An 18,363-nucleotide genomic window follows, 5' to 3' on the forward strand; every position below is an offset into this window, starting at 1 on the left:
ATTTCCTTCTTCCCATTTAACTAACTTTGTCTTTCTTCGTGTGCCATTTTATCTTTTCTACAGAGGAGGAAAAAACTTTCAGTTTCTGGCTTTCAACATCAAAGAGCAGTAAAATCCTCTTCTCAAGGCACAGACCGGGTTTGTTTGATGAAGTATATCCTATACAATTGAGAGTATTCAGTCCTGAGGATAAATAGACCTTACCATATTTTTGTGCTTTTCAGTGTTCAGACCTGAGCACAGATTCCCTCCCTCTTTGCCAAGCACTTTCTTCTCGGAAAAAGGAACAAAGGGTGACAGGGGAGAGCTGTACACGAGGTCCAGCTTGACCTGCACTTGACCAAAGGACAGGTGCTTTGCACTGGGAACAAAATCAGGTCAGTGCAGGACTCCTAGGAAAATGTGATGCAGAAACCCTGCATTGAGGACACCATCTGCTGTTCTTCCTCAGGTCACAACTCACCAGATGCACTTTCTTTTGTAGAACAAATAGTTTTTCACTGTAATTACAATGCAACATAATTACAGAGCTGGTTTAATCTGGATCCGTCTGCCAGCAAAGTGATATTTCACAAAGCCTCTTTGAAAGAGCAACTTTTAAGGCCTAGTACTGAACTTTGAAGGTGCTAAACATATCAGCCCTGTCACAGGGTGCTACAAGGGTGTTGGGAGGGCCTCAGGGTGCTCAAGCCCTATCTGAGCTGTCACTGCCAGCCCAAAACACAGCATGGACCAGCAGGTCCCAGCCAGGTATGTCCACCCTGCAGCACACCATTCCTCAGAGAAATAACTGAATTTATGCCTTGTCTCAGTTTCCATGCCCCAGTTTTCCATGCCTGTGTGTATGTGAGCACATCCAGTAAAGCACATTGCTTTGCTGGCTTTTGAAAAGTCAGAAAGACAGACCTTGAAACAAATAATGGAGCTGGTTAGTGAATTCAAGGGCTTCAAAGGGCTAAAGGAACAAAGTATTGGAAACTTTTTGTGTCAGAGATTCAAAGCCTATTGTTTCAAATATGAGTAATAATTTAAGGGGGTGATGGGAGGTATACTGCAAGAGTCAGTCTGAGTAAGACTTTGGAGTTTTATAAATAATAAGATAAATTGCAACATGGATTTTCTGAACAGAGGGAATCAAAATAAATTCTTTCTCTGATTACTGACTATTTTTTAAGAAATGAAAATGTGCCAGCTCTCTTATATTTGCAGGTTAGTCTGTCATGAAGTGGAAAATAACTTAATTCTGGTGCTGAAGGTGTGGACTGATTCAACTGTTGGGTGGGGAAGAAAAGGCAGAGGGGTTTGCTGAAAGGAGAATAAATGAGCCAGAGCTTATCAAGCAGAAACCCAGCAAGTGTGTGGGTGAATAAAAGATGTGGACTTAATTAAAAAAACCACCACCAACAACAGGAATAATCAATATGAAGAAAAAGGTCTTTTCATTCCTTCAGGTGCAAATATGCTCCAAGCATATGGAGCAGCTCCAAGCACATGAGACCAGCTCCCAGTGCCAGCCTGGATTTCCTATCTGGCAGCTGACCAGTGGGTTGGGTCGTGCTGTTGTTCTTTTTAAAGTGTTTTTCATATCATTCTCATTGACTGTGATATGAGAGGGGGAAGATGCTACTCAGGTGCTGCATTAACGTCCTCACTGAACAATAAAATCTGTGCCTGTGAAATTTTTAGATTTTAGATTTTTAGATGTGGTTCATTTGACATCCCTTTGGTCTGGCAACACTTACCCCTCCTGGGTATATATGCAACACCAGAAAAAACTCCCCAAAAAGACAGAAAAGTGGCAAAACAGGTAGACTGCCCTTGTCCAAACCAGACAGAGGCAATTGGTGGGGTGAAGATGATGTCTCATCACACAAGCAGTGAGGCCATTGCCAACCTGAGCTGTTGAGTTCAGCAAAGAGCAGAACAACCACCCCCCTCATTTAGAGAGACCTCCCACCTAAACCCAGTGCAGGTGACTGGCTGGGGGATAACATCTGAGACATTTTGGCATTAAAGCCAGACTTTCTGCATGGCTGTGTGAGGGAATGACCGCAGGGAGGCAAGTGTCTGCCTGCACAGCTGAGATGGGTGTCCCTGCAACACACTAATGGGCACCTCTCACTGCTGTGAGAGGGTTCTGACATCCCAAACTGTCTCACTGGCAGACAAAATCGTGCTTTTTTGGGCAGTCTCCATCCAACATGAGCGTCAGTGGGCTCAAGCCATAATCAAACACTCAAATGGTGATAGAGGTGAAAGCCCTTGGGTGCCTTAGGGCTCCATGATTAACACAGGTGGAGATATGGAATGGTGAAGGATGTGGCCTTGGAAAGGAAAAGGCAGGGACAACAAGCTTAGAGAAAGGAAAACAAGGCACAGGTAGCGATCAGGGACACCATCACCTCAAACATACACGTGGCAAATTATAAACAATGTCTGGGAACGTCTCTGCATGGCACTCCACTGCTTTCCTTCCCTGGACTGTTCTTTGCCCAGGCTGACTACATTGATATTTTGAGTTAGCTTTTAAACCAACAAAGCTCTCACACTCCCCTCAGCCCATTCCAGTTTGTAATTTCACTTTGAAGAAAATCAGACTAATCTGAAATCCCACACTAACCGTTTTCTGCAGGGTGATATTTTTATGTATGTGATTTCTGGACTGTGGTTTGTAAAGGTATTAATCAACTGTAGTGAAGGTTTGAGGACTTATGTTGTCCCAGTCACTGTTGCCCCAAACATCTTTGGTGTGCATGTCTTGCTCTGTTTTCCTTTCAAGCCCCTCTCCCTTGGAAACCCTTGTGACATATTTCTGTGTAATAAATAAAGCAGCAACATTAATAGTTAATAGTTAAGTACTTATTAACCACCTATCAATATATGGCAATAAAGTAAATTAATACTTCAGGGTCTTGATTTGAATCTCACTTACCTTGGTGTTCCAGCACTAAAACTATTGCTTTCACTTGGGTCATTTACAGACGAATAGGTTAGCCTGACCTTGTGTTGCTCCAATAAATACATTACAGCAACAACAGATTTGGAGTCAGAAGGAGTTTGCAACAGTAGCATGGTGTAAATAATACATGGATATTAGAAAAGCAATTAGGTCCCAATATCAGAGCCCATATCACGGGCACAAACTGCTCTGCAACACAAGCTGGCTCTGTGGGGATGAGTGCCCTTCCTAAATTACAGCCTTACAGATCAACTGGATATTCACTGGTTTTGGAATTATGCAAATCAGCAGACAGCTCCAAGCTTAAAGGTCAGCAGGTTTTTATTTTTTTTTTTTTAAACAGGTCTCTTTAAGGACATGAGTTCATCTTTCAGAGGAAACAAAGCCTAACTTTGACCTTGGACAGGTCGAGGATGATGTCTCTGCTTAGCTCTGGTCCCTCCTGGCAAGGAGAAGAAAGGCAGGATGAGGCACTCAGGAGAACTGCAGTCAGTCTGATGCCATTTGGGCAGAACAAAACCAGTTCCTGGTTTAAACTGGTAAATTTGGGGGGGGGCGTTTCTAAATACGGGTTCTTGGCAAGGAACTCGCATGTAGGGTCTACACTGGGCATGCCTAAAATGAGGAGAGATTCATGTCATGCTAAGTATTGTTGCTTTGAGTTTGCAGGAGGTATGGTCTCAACCTTTCCCTCTCTCTGCTTTTCCATCTATAAACTGAGAGTCTGAACAATATACAGCTGAGTTCATTAATGCTCCTCAGGCTGCTGGAAATCAATGGCCAAAGAGACGAGTTCTCATCTCTGCATTTGTCGGGTTCTTAACACCCTGGGATTGTGTTTCAAATGTCCAACAAGGAAGATCTCGACCTCAGCTTTAGAAAAAGCCAGGCTGAGCTCTCTACTCAGCAGAAAGCTCATTTTTCACTCAAAAATGATGAAATTTAACACTGTGAGATGAGCCACATTCCATTTTCTTGCACAAAGAGTATGATTGGACTTAAAAACAGACAATCAAGGCTAACAACTCAACCATACCCATCTAAGTCTATGTGATTTGTGGATGGATTACTGGGAGCCTTTAACATATAGGTGTCCTTCATAGCAAGCTGCTTTAAATAGCCACATAGTATAAAAAGATACAATACAGGAAAAAATAGTTTTTAATCAAAGTAATCTTACTTAGGATAAGGGGGTGGGGCCAAACTATTTTAATATCTTCTTTGATTGCTCAGTGAATGCACCTTATTTACTTTTCCTGCTCATTGTGAGTATAGAATTAAAAAGAAAAAGGCTAATAGATGAAAAAGATGTTAAGGCAGAGAGAAATTACTCCCCAGAAATTAAATCTTTTGCTCTTACTGCTAGAAAGTTTGCTAATCATAAAAATACATTTTTCAAGCAACAGCTTAGCAATACTTAACCAAAGATTTGCACTATGGGTGGTCAGAAACACTCAGCACTGGATCTGGAAACGAGCTGTGCCATGAGGATACACAGTTGGTGAGAATTCAGTGCATTAAAGACCCTGCTGAGAACAGTCAGCATCTGGTGAGCTGGTTGAAAACTGGCCCAAAAACTTTAATTGTAAGAGCCTATAGAGATGCAAATGCATGTTACTTTTCCAGGAGAATCATGGAGTTACATTTGTACTTTCCTGATCAGCCTCCTCTCTGTCACAAAGTTTAGCACCAGCCTGGCAAAGTGCCTGCTTATGCACTGGGATAATAAAGTGTTAACAGAGCAGCTATTGGGCTGAGGATTTGGAGTAAATAGTGCCTGTTGATATGATTTCTTACAGAACAGGTTGTGTAAGTGCCCAGTGGGTTGTCTGTCAGTCTCTCCTTTCTGCCTCCCAGCTCCTGTGCTAAATTTCGTTCAAGGCAGGGAGCAAGTCTCAAACTAACAGAGGGCAGGGTTAGATGGGATATTGGGAAGGAATTCTTGGCTGTGAGGGTGGGGAGGCCCTGGCACAGATTGCTCAGATAAGCCATGGCTGCCCCTGGATCCCTGGAAGTGTCCAAGGCCAGGTTGGACGGGGCTTGGAGCAACCTGGGCTAGCGGAAGGTGTCCCTGCCCATGGCAGGGGGTGAAATGAGATGGTGTTTAGGGTCCCTTGAACCCAAGCCACTCTGTGATTCTGTGATATTTATGAACAAATATGTTACTGTCTTAAGTAGTGCTGCCACAGCTAATCCTGAAGGAATGGAATGGAATGGAATGGAATGGAATGGAATGGAATGGAATGGAATGGAATGGAATGGAATGGAATGGAATTCCCTCCCAGACACATGGCTATCCTTTCTCCAAAATATTTGGCTTTGACCAGTTTTATCTACGGGATACTTGGACTATCAGAGCCAGAGAGGGAAAAGGAGAACATCTCTGGTTGCAAGTTCAGGATGCACTAGTTGTGCACAAGGAAACTGATACTCCGTGAAGGAGAAAGAGAAATATATGATGGAGGTTAATTCTCATTCTCACCACCACTCAAAAGGAGTCTATTCTATCCTTTTCCACATAGAGAGATACTGAATTCCATCACTATTGCAAACCTTTCCCAAGTGTTGCCGCTTGAAGTTTCTGAGATGCAATTAAGGAGACAAACCTGAAACAAACAAACACAAAAAAAACCCCAAAACCCATTCCAAGTAGACAGTACTTCATAAAACCTCTGCAGGAAGACAAAAATGTCATTAATCTTTTCAGGTGGAAGGGACACATATTCCATATTTATCATCCTGTGCCACATGCTCATGGAAACATCCAAAGAGCAGGGCACTGGGGACTTTCATTTTATCGCCTGGCAGCTTCCGGATTGAGCGGCAAAGATGGCGAATTATTTGCGAAATTATCAGTGCCTCAGCATTTCTCAGGGGAAACAGCATGCTCAGAAACACTAGCCAAGATTGACTTCCACTGCCTGAGAGGCATTTGCCTGCCTGACCTGACCGCAGCCCACAGCTCCATCGGTGCTGCTGAGCAAACAGAGAGTGAGATGAAAATACTGAAGCTCCAGGCATCAGCTCAGATACCTCCACAGCATTTCATTCACCTCGTCTGGGAGAAGGATGAACTTCACTTCGCAAAATTTGACTCCAAGCCCAGCAAGGCAGAAAGGGCTGCTGAAAACCGACAGTGGGATGGTCCTTGGCTGTCAGTACAGCTGACAACATCTATTCCTCCCAAAAATAAGCAAAAGACACCCTGTGAAAGGAAAACAGTGGGTTTCAGCCCTTATTGTTTCTAAAGATGCAATAATATTGGCAGAAAGCTCATTTTTGTCGATGAATTTTGTCATGCTCTGTCAGACCAGTTAACCCTGGTGGCCCGGCAGCACACCTTGCATCTGGAAGACCCTTAATATATCAGCATGTCTGTGGGTCTTAAAAGGCATTCCTGGAAGTCAGTGGGATTCCAAGTGTCCCTTGTCCCTCCCCTGCAGGACTAGATATCACACAGCAAGGACCCTTGTACGACCCAGAGGTTGTGTTGTTGTCCCTGAGGTCTGCAGAGACACCAACCTTCTGCATCCCACCTTTACCAAAAAACTCACGCTCCCTGAACTTCCTACCTCAGTAGCTTTCAGGTGTAGAAGAAAAGAGTGGTGTTTCTTTATGGATTTAAATGCTTTATTCCTTTAGCCAGGCCCACCAGGATGACTAAAAGATGACTGAAACCACAGAGCAAGAAAACAACTAACTAGGTGATAAAATTACCTGATTGCTAACGCTTCAACACACAGAAGATTTGGACTAGGAAAGATAGGGGAAAAACAAACAAACAAACAAAACAAAAAACAACAAGGAAAAAAAAAAGTAAAGCAGAAGATAAATAGAGATACATAAAACTTTCATTCTGAGAGGGGCTGTCTGAGATGCCTGTGCTGGGAGAACAATAATATCTACCCTGGCTCAACCTGGCAGGTTGCACAATCCAAAGACACCTTTCTGCGTGCCCTTGGGAGCTCACAAAAGCAAAAGGAATCACTTCATCGTGAACACAGAACTGGAACCTGACACTCAGTACCACATAGCATTGCCAAGGCCGAAAATACGAGCTGGCAATACTGTTTTGAGGGAATACCAGCAGAAGGGCCATTTATTATTTCCCCTATTTCTTCTGCTCCTTCCCTAAGTGCCCACTTCTGGGCCCTGTCAGACTGTGGTGAAGCATCTCTGTAATTCACTGCCGCTTTTTATTGAGACTTTCTCAGAGCCAAGGCTGCAAATGCCACTAAGGAAAATGATGGATGCTGCAGGCTTTAGGAAATGAACCATTCTCTGATTGCTTGCTTAGCCGAGCAATTTGCAATGTGATAGACAGAAATTATATCATCCAGTGTCAATTTGTCTATTCATTTTTCCCTCTCCACATGTTTCCTTTCCTTGATTGAATAATCACTAACAATAATCACAAGCAGCTGGGGGAAGGAAGTACATCCATCAGTTTTAATGTCAGCAGGAATGAGAACTGATTCCTCCAGCATTCACTACAGCTCTGCCTCTTCAAAGTCATTTACATTTTCCTTGTACCAGCACTAATATCCAGATTGTATTATTTCTATTACCTACACCCACTTCAGTTTATAATCTAGGAACAATAGAATGCCAGTTGGGAAAATACCCAATTTCAAAAAATAGATGGTTGTTTCATCTGCTATTCTGTATTACCACGAACATTTTTACATTTATGTTTTTATTCTCTAAGAATATTGATGGAAGTGGAAGTTTGTAAGACTTAGCCTCACTAAGACAGACCAGATCCAAGGAAGATGATTTCATATGAAGGATGAGGACTGTAAGGGACAGAGCTGTTAGAAAGGCATAGGTAGGCAAATCCCTGGGACTGCAGAAGCTTTTCAAAGGTTGTCTGTGCACAGATCACTACTTTCAGTAAAAAATTACCTTACTGTGCCCATATATTCTATAGGCAACAATCCAGAATATGCACTGAATGTTCAGTGATCAAAACACCAAATTTTCAATATGTTTCACTTTATAACCCGAAATATACTTTTACATATTTCTAAACGATTCTGTATCATCATATAATTCCACAGTGATGTTCTCTACTTTTTTTGAACCCATTTCTATCAGCTGAGCTTCCAGCTCTCGCCCTGTTCAGAGACAGGGAACAGCAGAAAATACAAAATTAGACTGAATGCACAACAAGTGGCCCAAAGATTTCCTTTCACAGAAAAATGTTAAAGTGGTTTGTTTATTCAATAGAATTAAATCATCTTTCAAACACAGTGACACAGACCAAAAAAACAAAAATACCCTGATTACTGTTCTAGTTATGGCTTACAACAATTGATAGGCTTTCTATTACAACCATAGTACAGCCACAAAACAATAATAAGCAAAAGTTACAGGGTGTAGGTTAGACAACAGAAAAGTGAGTCAATGGATTAACATTGGCATGAAACCAACATGGCTCTGCATGGATTTCTCCACCCTCACCGTCACCACCCTTACAGAAATAAGAAACATGAAACAGCTTTATTTTTGTCATAACCCAAGCTCTCCCAACACGAAGACACGAAGTTTTACTCCAGTATTCCCGAACTAATGATTTATTTTCAACCAGGTGAAAACCAGGGGCATATTCAACAGGCAGCAGCTGTTTAATATGATTTACATGGGCTGGATGCAGCAGTTTGATCAGGGACCTCGTAGATGACAACAAGGAGGACCAAGAAATAGGGCGAAAACCATCACATTCTGCCCCAGACAGAGCAGGACAAGTTTTCCTTGTCTTTAAGGGGACAGACTCTAATGCACACAAAGGTGTGTATCACTTGGCCAACACAAGGTTAACAAATAGGGATTAACCCAATTCTGCTTGTTCCACAGTGCTAAAACAGAGAATAACCAAAGTCTTCACAAGCCACTTGGAGCACTGGAGATACTTCAGTGTCTTGGTCCCTCAGACAGTTTCAGGTAGAACAGACATCTCTAGAACCAGCCAACACATTTTTCTGGCTTAATTTGTCACTGCTTTACATGCTAACACATTTTACAGTGATTAGTACAGTTAAAAACATACGTCAGCTTACCCGAAGATCAAACACTGAGAACATTTATGGCTTCTAAATAGAAAGTCAGACACGTCGGTAATGTATTTACATCTCTCAACCCTTGAAGTGCTGAGGCATATTTGTCCTTCTTAAGCTTCCCACTGCGTCCCAGTCCCTCATTTCTCATGTTTGTAGGATGCTCAGGGCTTTAGGGAGCATTGGAGGTGCTGACAGCCTGGGACCCAGGCTCTCTCACCCTAACCCCTGGCGTTCATTTGGATTTCCCTTACGTTTATTTTTAAAAAAGCACTTGAGTAATATTTTAAATTGAATACAGCTTTTTTTGTTGTTGTCTCGAATACCATGTGGACAACACAGGGATACCCAGCAGCCTCACCCACGTTAGACAGGATGATAATAAGACATAAAATGATAATAGTCTTTGAGGTGTTAGGGGGAGAAGCAGGTTGTTGGCTTGACTTGCAAACATTGAAGACCTGATTTCTCTTTCTACTGAAGCCAAATCCAAATGTTGTGCTGGCTTCAAAGCGAACAGGCTGCATTCTTCCTTGAACGCATTCATATCACTGATGAATTCCATGCTGGTATTTTAAAGCAAGCATTAAAAAAAAAAACAGCCTCTTTTCTTCAGGTCTGTGATTCACATATATACAGTCAGGTACAGAGGGCTCATGTGTGATTTCATACAGCAATTTACACTACCACGATGAAGTGCTTTGCATAGATGAGCTTGAAAAGATGAATTGATGAAATCTGGAAGGGAGAGTGACAGTCACAACACTTCTGCTTCCAGATAAGCTTGTTCTTTATGCACATTAAAAACATGGTATTGCTGCTGCACCATATCTAAAGTATAATAAAAAAAATGTATCTGAAGTCAAGTGAGTAAGAAACAAGAGGCTGCTCTTCCTGCCCATGATTAGGGCCTGTTTCTGGAGTACACCAAAATTTCCAGATTTCAGAAAAGGACCTACACGTAAACACTGACCTCTTTATTCCCAAAACCTCAGCTCACTCCAGAATTTCACAGGCAGTTTGGCCCTTCAGGGGTTGCCGAATTTTACTCTTTCCCTCTTCATATACTCATGAAAGCGCACCCAAATGCCCATTTCAGAGCTCTCCACGTTTACCACCCAGGTGGACAAGTGGACAATCCTCAGGGGATTAAGAAGGACAGATTCCCTTCCGTGCCACGTCTCAGTGTTTATCCACCTCAGTTTCCCTCAGACACGAACCAGAGACTGCTCCTTGCTGCCAGGGAGAGCTGAGCACGGGCAGTCCACCCACACAGCTACGTCACTACCAGTGTTTTTGCCTTCAAGGTCTGAGCAACATTTCTACTGATTCACCAAGCCCCCACAGAGTGGACTATTCTTAGAGCCGATTTCCTTCCGTTTCCTACATCTGACCATCTTGAGTGAACATCACCTTTAATTTATCATCAGTCAAGCCTGCATGGGAGCAGATTTTTTTGGGGACTGGAGAAGCTACCCCTGATTGCTACAAGCTGTGAAGCTTCATCTATCACCTCTGCTATGGCATTCCACATTCCACATTATTCCAGAGCACTAAAGGCTCTGGACCAGAGCTGTGCTTGCAATCTCCTATATTCCCTTCACATTGCTTTTCCAGTTTACCAGGGACCTACCCCCCATGGTGTCTCTCCTCCCCAAGATCCCAGCAGGAGGAGCTGCCATGGCATGGCTCTCCCTTTGCAATTCATGAGCTGGCTTTGACAACCCTGTTGCAATCACAGAAAATATGCTAAAATATTATAATGGCCCTATCACCATTGAATCCATTCTGTCCAACAGCAAAGCTGGATTTCATAAATCAAAAGCAATCAGCTAAACTATTCCGACTAAATACTTCCTTTGCTTTGACGAAAGCACTGGCAGATCCATAAGCTTCCTCTGTTGACCTGACAACAAAGTCAAAGCAATCCTAGCTATATTTTTCCAACTGGATTTGCATTGCCAGTGTGTGCAAATCTCAGGAACTTCTTATGAGATTCTCCTAAATAATACGAGGAGTTGGGGATTAAACTATCATATTTACTCCCTCCCTGTCTCAGATTTCATAGCCTTGTCAACTGAGCTGGGATTACAGCTTGAGCTCAGGATGTGGTACCAGGCAGCCGACAGACTTTCTTCCTGGACAGATCAGACTTTTGTATGGTGGATTTCTCTGGGGCCTGAAGCCTTTTCTGTGGGAAAGCATGACATTCTGTGCACGTCCTTTACTTGCAGCAAACACACCTGACAGTCACTTCTTATCACTCAGGTATCCCCTTGTTCAAAGGTTAAGATTGGACATTTGGAGCTTTGACCACACAGGGGAAGGGAAAACAAAATCTCCTCAAACTCAGACAAATCACTGATGTCAAAGAGTATTTTTTTACGCTCAGCACACAAAAGAATGATGGCAGAAAACAAGGAGGGTCCTTCTTTCTGCAAAAGCCCTTCTGCAGACGGCATTTCTGACAAATGCCGTAGTTTTGCAGTCACTTTAATTTAGCAACACCTGAATAATGAATCAGAAAGTGAACATGTTGCAACATGCTTTTCATCTCAAGGACTATTTTATATATATTTCTTTAATTATCTCACTGGCTTGCCAGTCACTCCTTCTATCTATCTATACACCTATATACACCTTCTCAGACACATCTGGGCCTGTTTCTGCAGTCCCTACACAAATAAAATAACCCACCCACTTGGGTGGGAGCTCTTTACAGATAAATGTGGCAAGATTGGGCCTTTGGTGCATACGTGCAAGTATCCTGCACACACTTCTCAAAATCATTAAAAAAATATAGTAGCTATAGATTTATAAGCAATCAAAATCTAAACACAGTAAAACCGCACTTATTACAGTGAATTTACATTGCTCGTTTATATGAAGCAAACAAGGGAAAGGAAATGTCTGTGACCCTGTAATTACAGATGAACTGTAAATACAAGTTTGGCTTATCCTTTTGTCTGTCCAAAAGGACTTCTGCATCCAAAAAGAGGGATTTGCACCATTTCTGTCAACACACAGGTGCTTCTCAAGTGCTTTCCCATCTTTTTTGAAGCATCTTTTGAAACGTACCAGACTCCTTTCAGTTGGTTTTGTTCACTTCGATCACTTTCAGTAAAGAAAAAAAATCCCTTACTCGAGAAGGTAGCCTTAGCAGAGCAGCAGCAGCAAAGCAATCCTGAAGTCACTACCAGTCCCAAACTCAGGCAGAATGAGGAGTAAGGGCTGTAGGTGCCAGCTTCAGTGTCATTACTGTTGTCATAAAGCTTAATGCACAGCGAGACGGCCAACCCGCAGGGTGTCATTGCTCTCTAAATAGCACTTTCATTACAGCACTTCATTGTCAAAGCCCTTTGCACACGAATTCACGAAACACAGCGAAGACGATGATCTCTTTTGCATATGAAACCAAGGGAACCGCTTCACCCACAGGTTCATTAGTGTGCTGCCTACTTCACAGGTAGACCATACAGGGGGTGCTCACTAACACGCAGTGTGACTCTAAGATCAAAACCACCACAACACAAATATATAAAGCTTAAGCACTGGTCCTTCACCCACCCCTGGCTGGTGTTTCTCAAGTGAGTTCTGACACCTTTGTCAAGGATATGAGTAGCTTTTAAGGTAATCAGACCTCTGGAGTGTAGTGTAAAGAAATTAAATACACTCTCTCATACCATCCAGGTCACTGCTAACCAGTAGGGACGTTTGAAATGGAGACCATCAGCTTCCACTTCCTTTGTGATCATTTTATCTGTAGTGTGAGCAAGTTTCACAACTCTCAGCATGCCACAGGGCGCTTTTAAAATAAGCTTTGTGCATTCATGCGTTACAAAATCCAAGTCCAGGTTTGGATTTAAACCCTCTCCCCCCACACAACAACAAAAATAAAGTGTCCCTTGTATAGAACTTTAAACTTCAAATCCTTGATCAAATATCTTGTAATCTACATCAGAAAAGACAAGGCACTGGACAACAGCCCAAGTGCTTCAGACTAAGAACTAAGACAGGGAAACTCTGTTTCTTTATGCCAGCACACGTGAAGCAGCAAACCTCACCTTCCTGCGTGTGTGCAATCAGTATGAAAAGGCATAAACCAGCACCGTACTACAGCAAAATAAACTTCATCAGCCTGTAGCACCTTTTCTGCATCAGGATTTTGCCAATTCAGCTGTAGCAGAAAAATTAAGATTGGCATAACTGACAGAGCTACACTGACAACATTTAAAGAATACACCAGCCCTTTTACTATCCTAGTAACATTCTCAACATACAGAAATGCCATGTTAAGACATCTGACGTCTTGAGATGCATAACTTTAAAATAAGCATCATAATCTAAGCCACAAAATATCTTCTCTGTATTTTAACTTCATTTCCTGACATTACCTATTACAGATACCTGAAAGTTTTAACTCTACCTGCCCAACAGCGAATCAACATTCAGACACCCTTACAAAGTCTTTAATAAAAATCAGTGAGGAAATGATGTTTTTTTCTATCATATGCTGTGATACTTTAACCAAAAAATCAACTTGTAAAATATAACTGTGTAAGCTCCTTGCTATTCAGCCTGAGAAAACCTTGCAGGAGTGTGAAGGAGCATGTTTCTTCAACAAGGACTCCAATCTGAAGCTGAGATGGTCTCTACAGGAGGGAGTACACACCTTGCCCGTGGGATAACTAGAAGGAGAGCATCACAGACAAGGAGAAAGAAAACACGATCGAGCATAGGAGAACAGAAATGTATGACACAAGAAGGAAGAAGAAAGAAACTCTAAAACAATTATCACAACATGATTCACACAGTCACCTGTTACTGTGAATGGGAGTTTAACATTCTGTTCTATCCTGGCTGAAAAAATTCGTAAAGTGATTTTGTTTATTCCTAATATATCTATCTGCTATTTTTGAACAACACTTTGTGACAATACAGAACAAAGGTCTTAAGTTATATATCCCCATTAAGCTATAATGCTAAAGAGTATTTTCAAAAATCTAGATGCCAGAGAGCAGTGCTCTCAATAAAACCTGGCAATGCCCCAAGGTACTCGATTCAGAAACCTATGTAAAGTCGTACAGTCTACACTGAAATTCCCCACCACTGATTTTCCTCAAAAGTTTGGTGCTTTTCTTGATAGTGAGATGATAAATATATTAATGTGCTCTGTTTATCCCTAAATCTATTGGAAATGTGCTTCTTATCTGACCTGCTTTCCAGGGCAGCGTGTACCCCGGGGCACAGGAGCTTTGCTCCTCCTACACTGTTGCGGACCCAACTTTGCCAGCAGGAGAGATGCTGGTATCCTAGATCCTATGGGATGCAATGCCTTGAGGAAAATTATATCAAACAATTATTGCATAATCTCCACGTGTGATAAAACCTCCTACACCATACACAGGCATCGAGTTCCTGTTACGCTTTCCCAGCGTCCCTGTCAGCTGCAGGTCCCCGTGTGAACCCGCAGGATCCCCTTGCTGTGCATGTGGAGGAAATTGAATATTTCCGAGGGCATGGCGTGGAAGCCGGGGCGAGGCTTCACGTTGTCGTAGTAGTGGTGAGTTATAAAAATCCCTGAGGGGTTCATGGGGAAGGCCCAGAAGCCGAAGAGGTGGACCTCTTCGCAGAGCTCCAGGGCCGCAGTCACCAGGATCAGCCCGGTGCTGATCCGCTTGGCCCGCACCCCTTGGCCGAGCCAGTAGCGCGAGACGTTGATGAGATACTGGGGGTGGAAGTAATAAACAGCCTGCTGGGACTCGAAGTCGTCCAGGACGTATTTGACCCGGATGGACACGTCCGTGTTGCGGGTGTTGTAGAAGGCCGGCAGCAGCACGGACGCGTTCTCGTACACCTGCAGCACGTCGTAGAAGGGCTTCCTCCACTTCTCCAGCTTGTGGAACCTGAAGGGGAGGAGGAGGGTGTGAGAGGACGGTCAGTCAGCACCCAGCACAAAGCCAAACCTCCAACGCGCTTTTGCCGCGGTGTTTTTCGGTGCGGAGATAATCGAAGTGATGTTTCGGTTATCAAGGGGGATATGTTCTAGATTTGTAGCTACGGCATCAGTGTGAAACGCAGGCCAAAAGTTCAGGGGATGAAAAGATTCATCTTGTGCTCTATTTTGGCTCTAAATTCATTAAACAGCAGGAAAACCTTGCAGATGTTTATGAGCATGTCTCACTTCTCATTTTATTATTAGACACGTGTCATTTTTCCAAGGTGTGAAACAGCTGGATAGTGCACTAGGCAGTGCAGAGCTGTATAAAAACACCAAAGCTAGCAAACACCAAAGCTAGGAAAGGTCTAAAATGTCTAATTTTAACATTTTAAAGAAATCCAAAATCAAACAACTAATTTTATGTTGCTTGCGAAAAGAAACACTTTCGCCCATAAAAGAGGAAAGCAGTAATTAGCCCCATGGTCCCAGAACTGTCAGCAAGGTTGCAATGGGTTATTAACAAATTTGAAATTGAAATCACCCAGTCAATCCTGGCCACAAACTTTAACTGGCATTTCTTTGAAACGTATGACAACGTGTGTTGCTTTATTTGCTTTATGATCTTTAAAGTCTTTTCCGACCTTAACAACCCTGATTCTATAATTTAAGATACTAAATTTAATTTGAGATTCTATAATCTAGTTTATTGCACCCTGAATGTTTCTAAGATGTTTGCCTGGGGCTTGCAAGTAATGCCTAAGACTTCCAGGGAAAGGATGCCTCTGTTGTTTTAATTTTAGCTCATCACCTTCCCTTTCCTATCATCAAAGTGCAGGTTTAATGTTTAACATGACTACAAGTTGTTACTTGTTCCATATACTGAATAAATTCAATTCAGAATTAAATGTATGATTCATAGTGTCAGTTTAAAGTAATATTTGGGGAAAAAATTCTCTGTAGCAGTTAATATTAAGTGAAAGGTAGATTTGGGAAAAGCAAAAGAGATGAAAATATGAAAAGCAGAAACAACCTCTCAGTGATTATACTGGGATTGACAGTCACGACATCCGTCTTTACCCCAACATCCATGAAGTATTTCTCAGATATAGGAGGCAAATTGCATCTGTAAAGGAAAGAAAATAGTAAGACACTTAAAAAATTCCTTGAACCTTTTCAGGACTAGAAAATAGAATTGATTTCAGCATTTCTGCCAAGGAGCAAATCTAGAAATAGATTGAGAATTGTTGATGCCCAAACTGTGCAGTAAAGTAAAAAGTTCTTGAGGGCTGTGTGAAGGCACAGCCTCTGAAAGATGATCCCTTTTGGCAGATGTAGCCAATGCTCATTTTGCTTCCTTAATAGCAGTTTACCTATTTACTCTAGCATTTTAGGATGAGAAATGGGTTGAAGCCTCAAGGCCAATCAGCCTGTAAAATCAAAGGCTTGCTGAGCAATAGCTGAGATGTTTTCAATAATTAATAAACTATATCTATAACATCGCCTTTAACATGCTTTGGTTTTATACCCAAGAGAATTTAGGGGAAATGTTCCACAAGAAACAAATCAATCCAGTCCTAATTAATCCAAAACTACCTACTTCATTCCTTTTGAATTTATAAGCACCTCCCAGTGCAGTGGAATAGCAGGAATTCTGACTATACAGATTCACCATGGGACATCAAACTTACTGAGATCAAACTTGTGAGGATTTGCAGACCCTGACTTTGCCCAGCCTCTGTTCACCTTGGCCGTGTCCTAGATACATCATCCCAGAAAATTTAGAGCACCCCTCAAGAGATGCTGATGTTACTGAAACACACACACACATGAGCTATCACACAGGTTTCACTTCCACAGGAAACACAGCTGAAAGAAAAAGCTTCAGAGACAACAAATGTGGCCTGACAATTAGTTTTACACACAGTTTAAACTAGTGTGAGGTACTTACTGATTTTGAAAACTTTTTGAAGTGAACTACAGGCCTCGATAAAAGCCATCACGGTAAAGATCCCTACATCTCAAAAATACTGCTGTGCCTAATTCCCAGAGTTCTCCATATTTCTGAAGATCATGGCTGAACAGGAGAAAACCGTGAAGGTATTTAGGGTAAGAGATGCTTAGTGTTTTCACAGTTCAGCTGTCAGGGTGATTTCTCAGTCAAAGGGAGAGGGCAAGCACAAAAATCCTTCAAAATCCCTCTGAGACTCAAGAGGTTCACATCTGCCTTCCAGAGAGTCCCCTCTTATCAGGTCAGATAATTTTTTTTAGCTATCTTTCTCAGAGGTAATGTTATTTCCAGCTAGGTCATGCAACATTCTTCTCAAGTCCTCCATCATCCCCAGTTCCACCTAGCCCTGGGCACTGTGACCATTTGAAAAGGGTTTTCAAATAATCAGCTTCAATAGTTTTTAATGGTAAACTTCCATCAGGGCTAAGAATGACTGAATTTGTTGATTATTCCTTACAAAAATGATAAAGTCTGTGTAAACTGTACTTTTTTTCATAGCACTTGAAAAATTCGCCCCTGCGAGGAGAGCAGTCCCATCTCTAAACGCACCCAGTGTTTCCTCACAGAGCTCTGCTCTGGCCAGTAGATGGAGATAGACAATAACTACTGGTAACTGCAAATAATTACAATACAATAGAATATATAAAATACACACACCTTGAGTTTTAAAACACTGGCACACCTTTGTGCATAATCCATGTATTTTGGAGATAGTGAACCAGGGGTTTCTTTTGTACTAGTAAGGATATGTTTATTCACATTTCAGTTCTACCTAAACCTCTATTTAATTAATTACTATTAACAAATACAACCCAATTTCTAAGTTCTGTAATAATCTGCTCTTTACTTTTTGTCAGTTTTGGTGCAGTTCAAGGAAGAGTAACGGTGGTGAAAAAAGGGACCTTCACTAGAAATCCTTAAAAGTAAACAAGGAGGTTTTTTGGATGTCCATTTTTCTGCTTCAGCTTAAAAACTTGTCATCTCCAGGTATAGAATGCACTGCTCCTTTCTGATATACTAATAGCTGTGATCCAACACAACAACAGGGAATCTACAATAACTATTTAATACGTATGGGGTACACTAGGCTTTTAAGAAGCAAATGATGTGAAGCTTGGACTCTTCCACAGACTCTTTTTTTTTTTTCATCAGAAACTAAGTTAATAATTTTCTATGAAGTTGGAATGAGGCAAACACGAGGGTCTGAAAACAATGAATACTGAAAGTAGGACCGGCAAAATTTTATGACTAATATGATGTCAAATTAAATTAAGACTTCAATGGGCCAAAATCTGACCTCATTTTTGCTCGTATGAAGTCAGAGAAATGAATTGTTTTATGCACAGTTATTCCAAACTGACAACAACATACCCCAAATCAGAAAATAGGCCGACAAAAA

At 41.9% G+C, this 18,363-nt stretch overlaps 1 protein-coding gene across 3 annotated transcripts in view; it reads right to left on the bottom strand.

The window, feature by feature from the left end:
• Positions 1-8,143: 8,143 nt before the first annotated feature.
• The window catches only part of ST8SIA5 (ST8 alpha-N-acetyl-neuraminide alpha-2,8-sialyltransferase 5), a 46,143-nt gene continuing 35,923 nt past the window's right edge, over positions 8,144-18,363 (bottom strand). For all 3 annotated transcript variants that reach the window (XM_050328796.1, XM_050328797.1, XM_050328798.1), the window contains 2 exons: positions 15,987-16,079; positions 8,144-14,921 (listed from right to left, as the gene is read on the bottom strand). In XM_050328796.1, the coding sequence (XP_050184753.1) occupies positions 14,459-14,921; positions 15,987-16,079 (556 nt within the window). In that variant the 3' untranslated portion in view covers positions 8,144-14,458. The remainder of the gene's footprint in view (positions 14,922-15,986; positions 16,080-18,363) is intronic.

The sequence above is a fragment of the Myiozetetes cayanensis genome, unplaced genomic scaffold (genome assembly GCF_022539395.1).
Source record: "Myiozetetes cayanensis isolate MyiCay16 unplaced genomic scaffold, myiCay2020 scf4, whole genome shotgun sequence".
Taxonomy (NCBI): domain Eukaryota; kingdom Metazoa; phylum Chordata; class Aves; order Passeriformes; family Tyrannidae; genus Myiozetetes; species Myiozetetes cayanensis.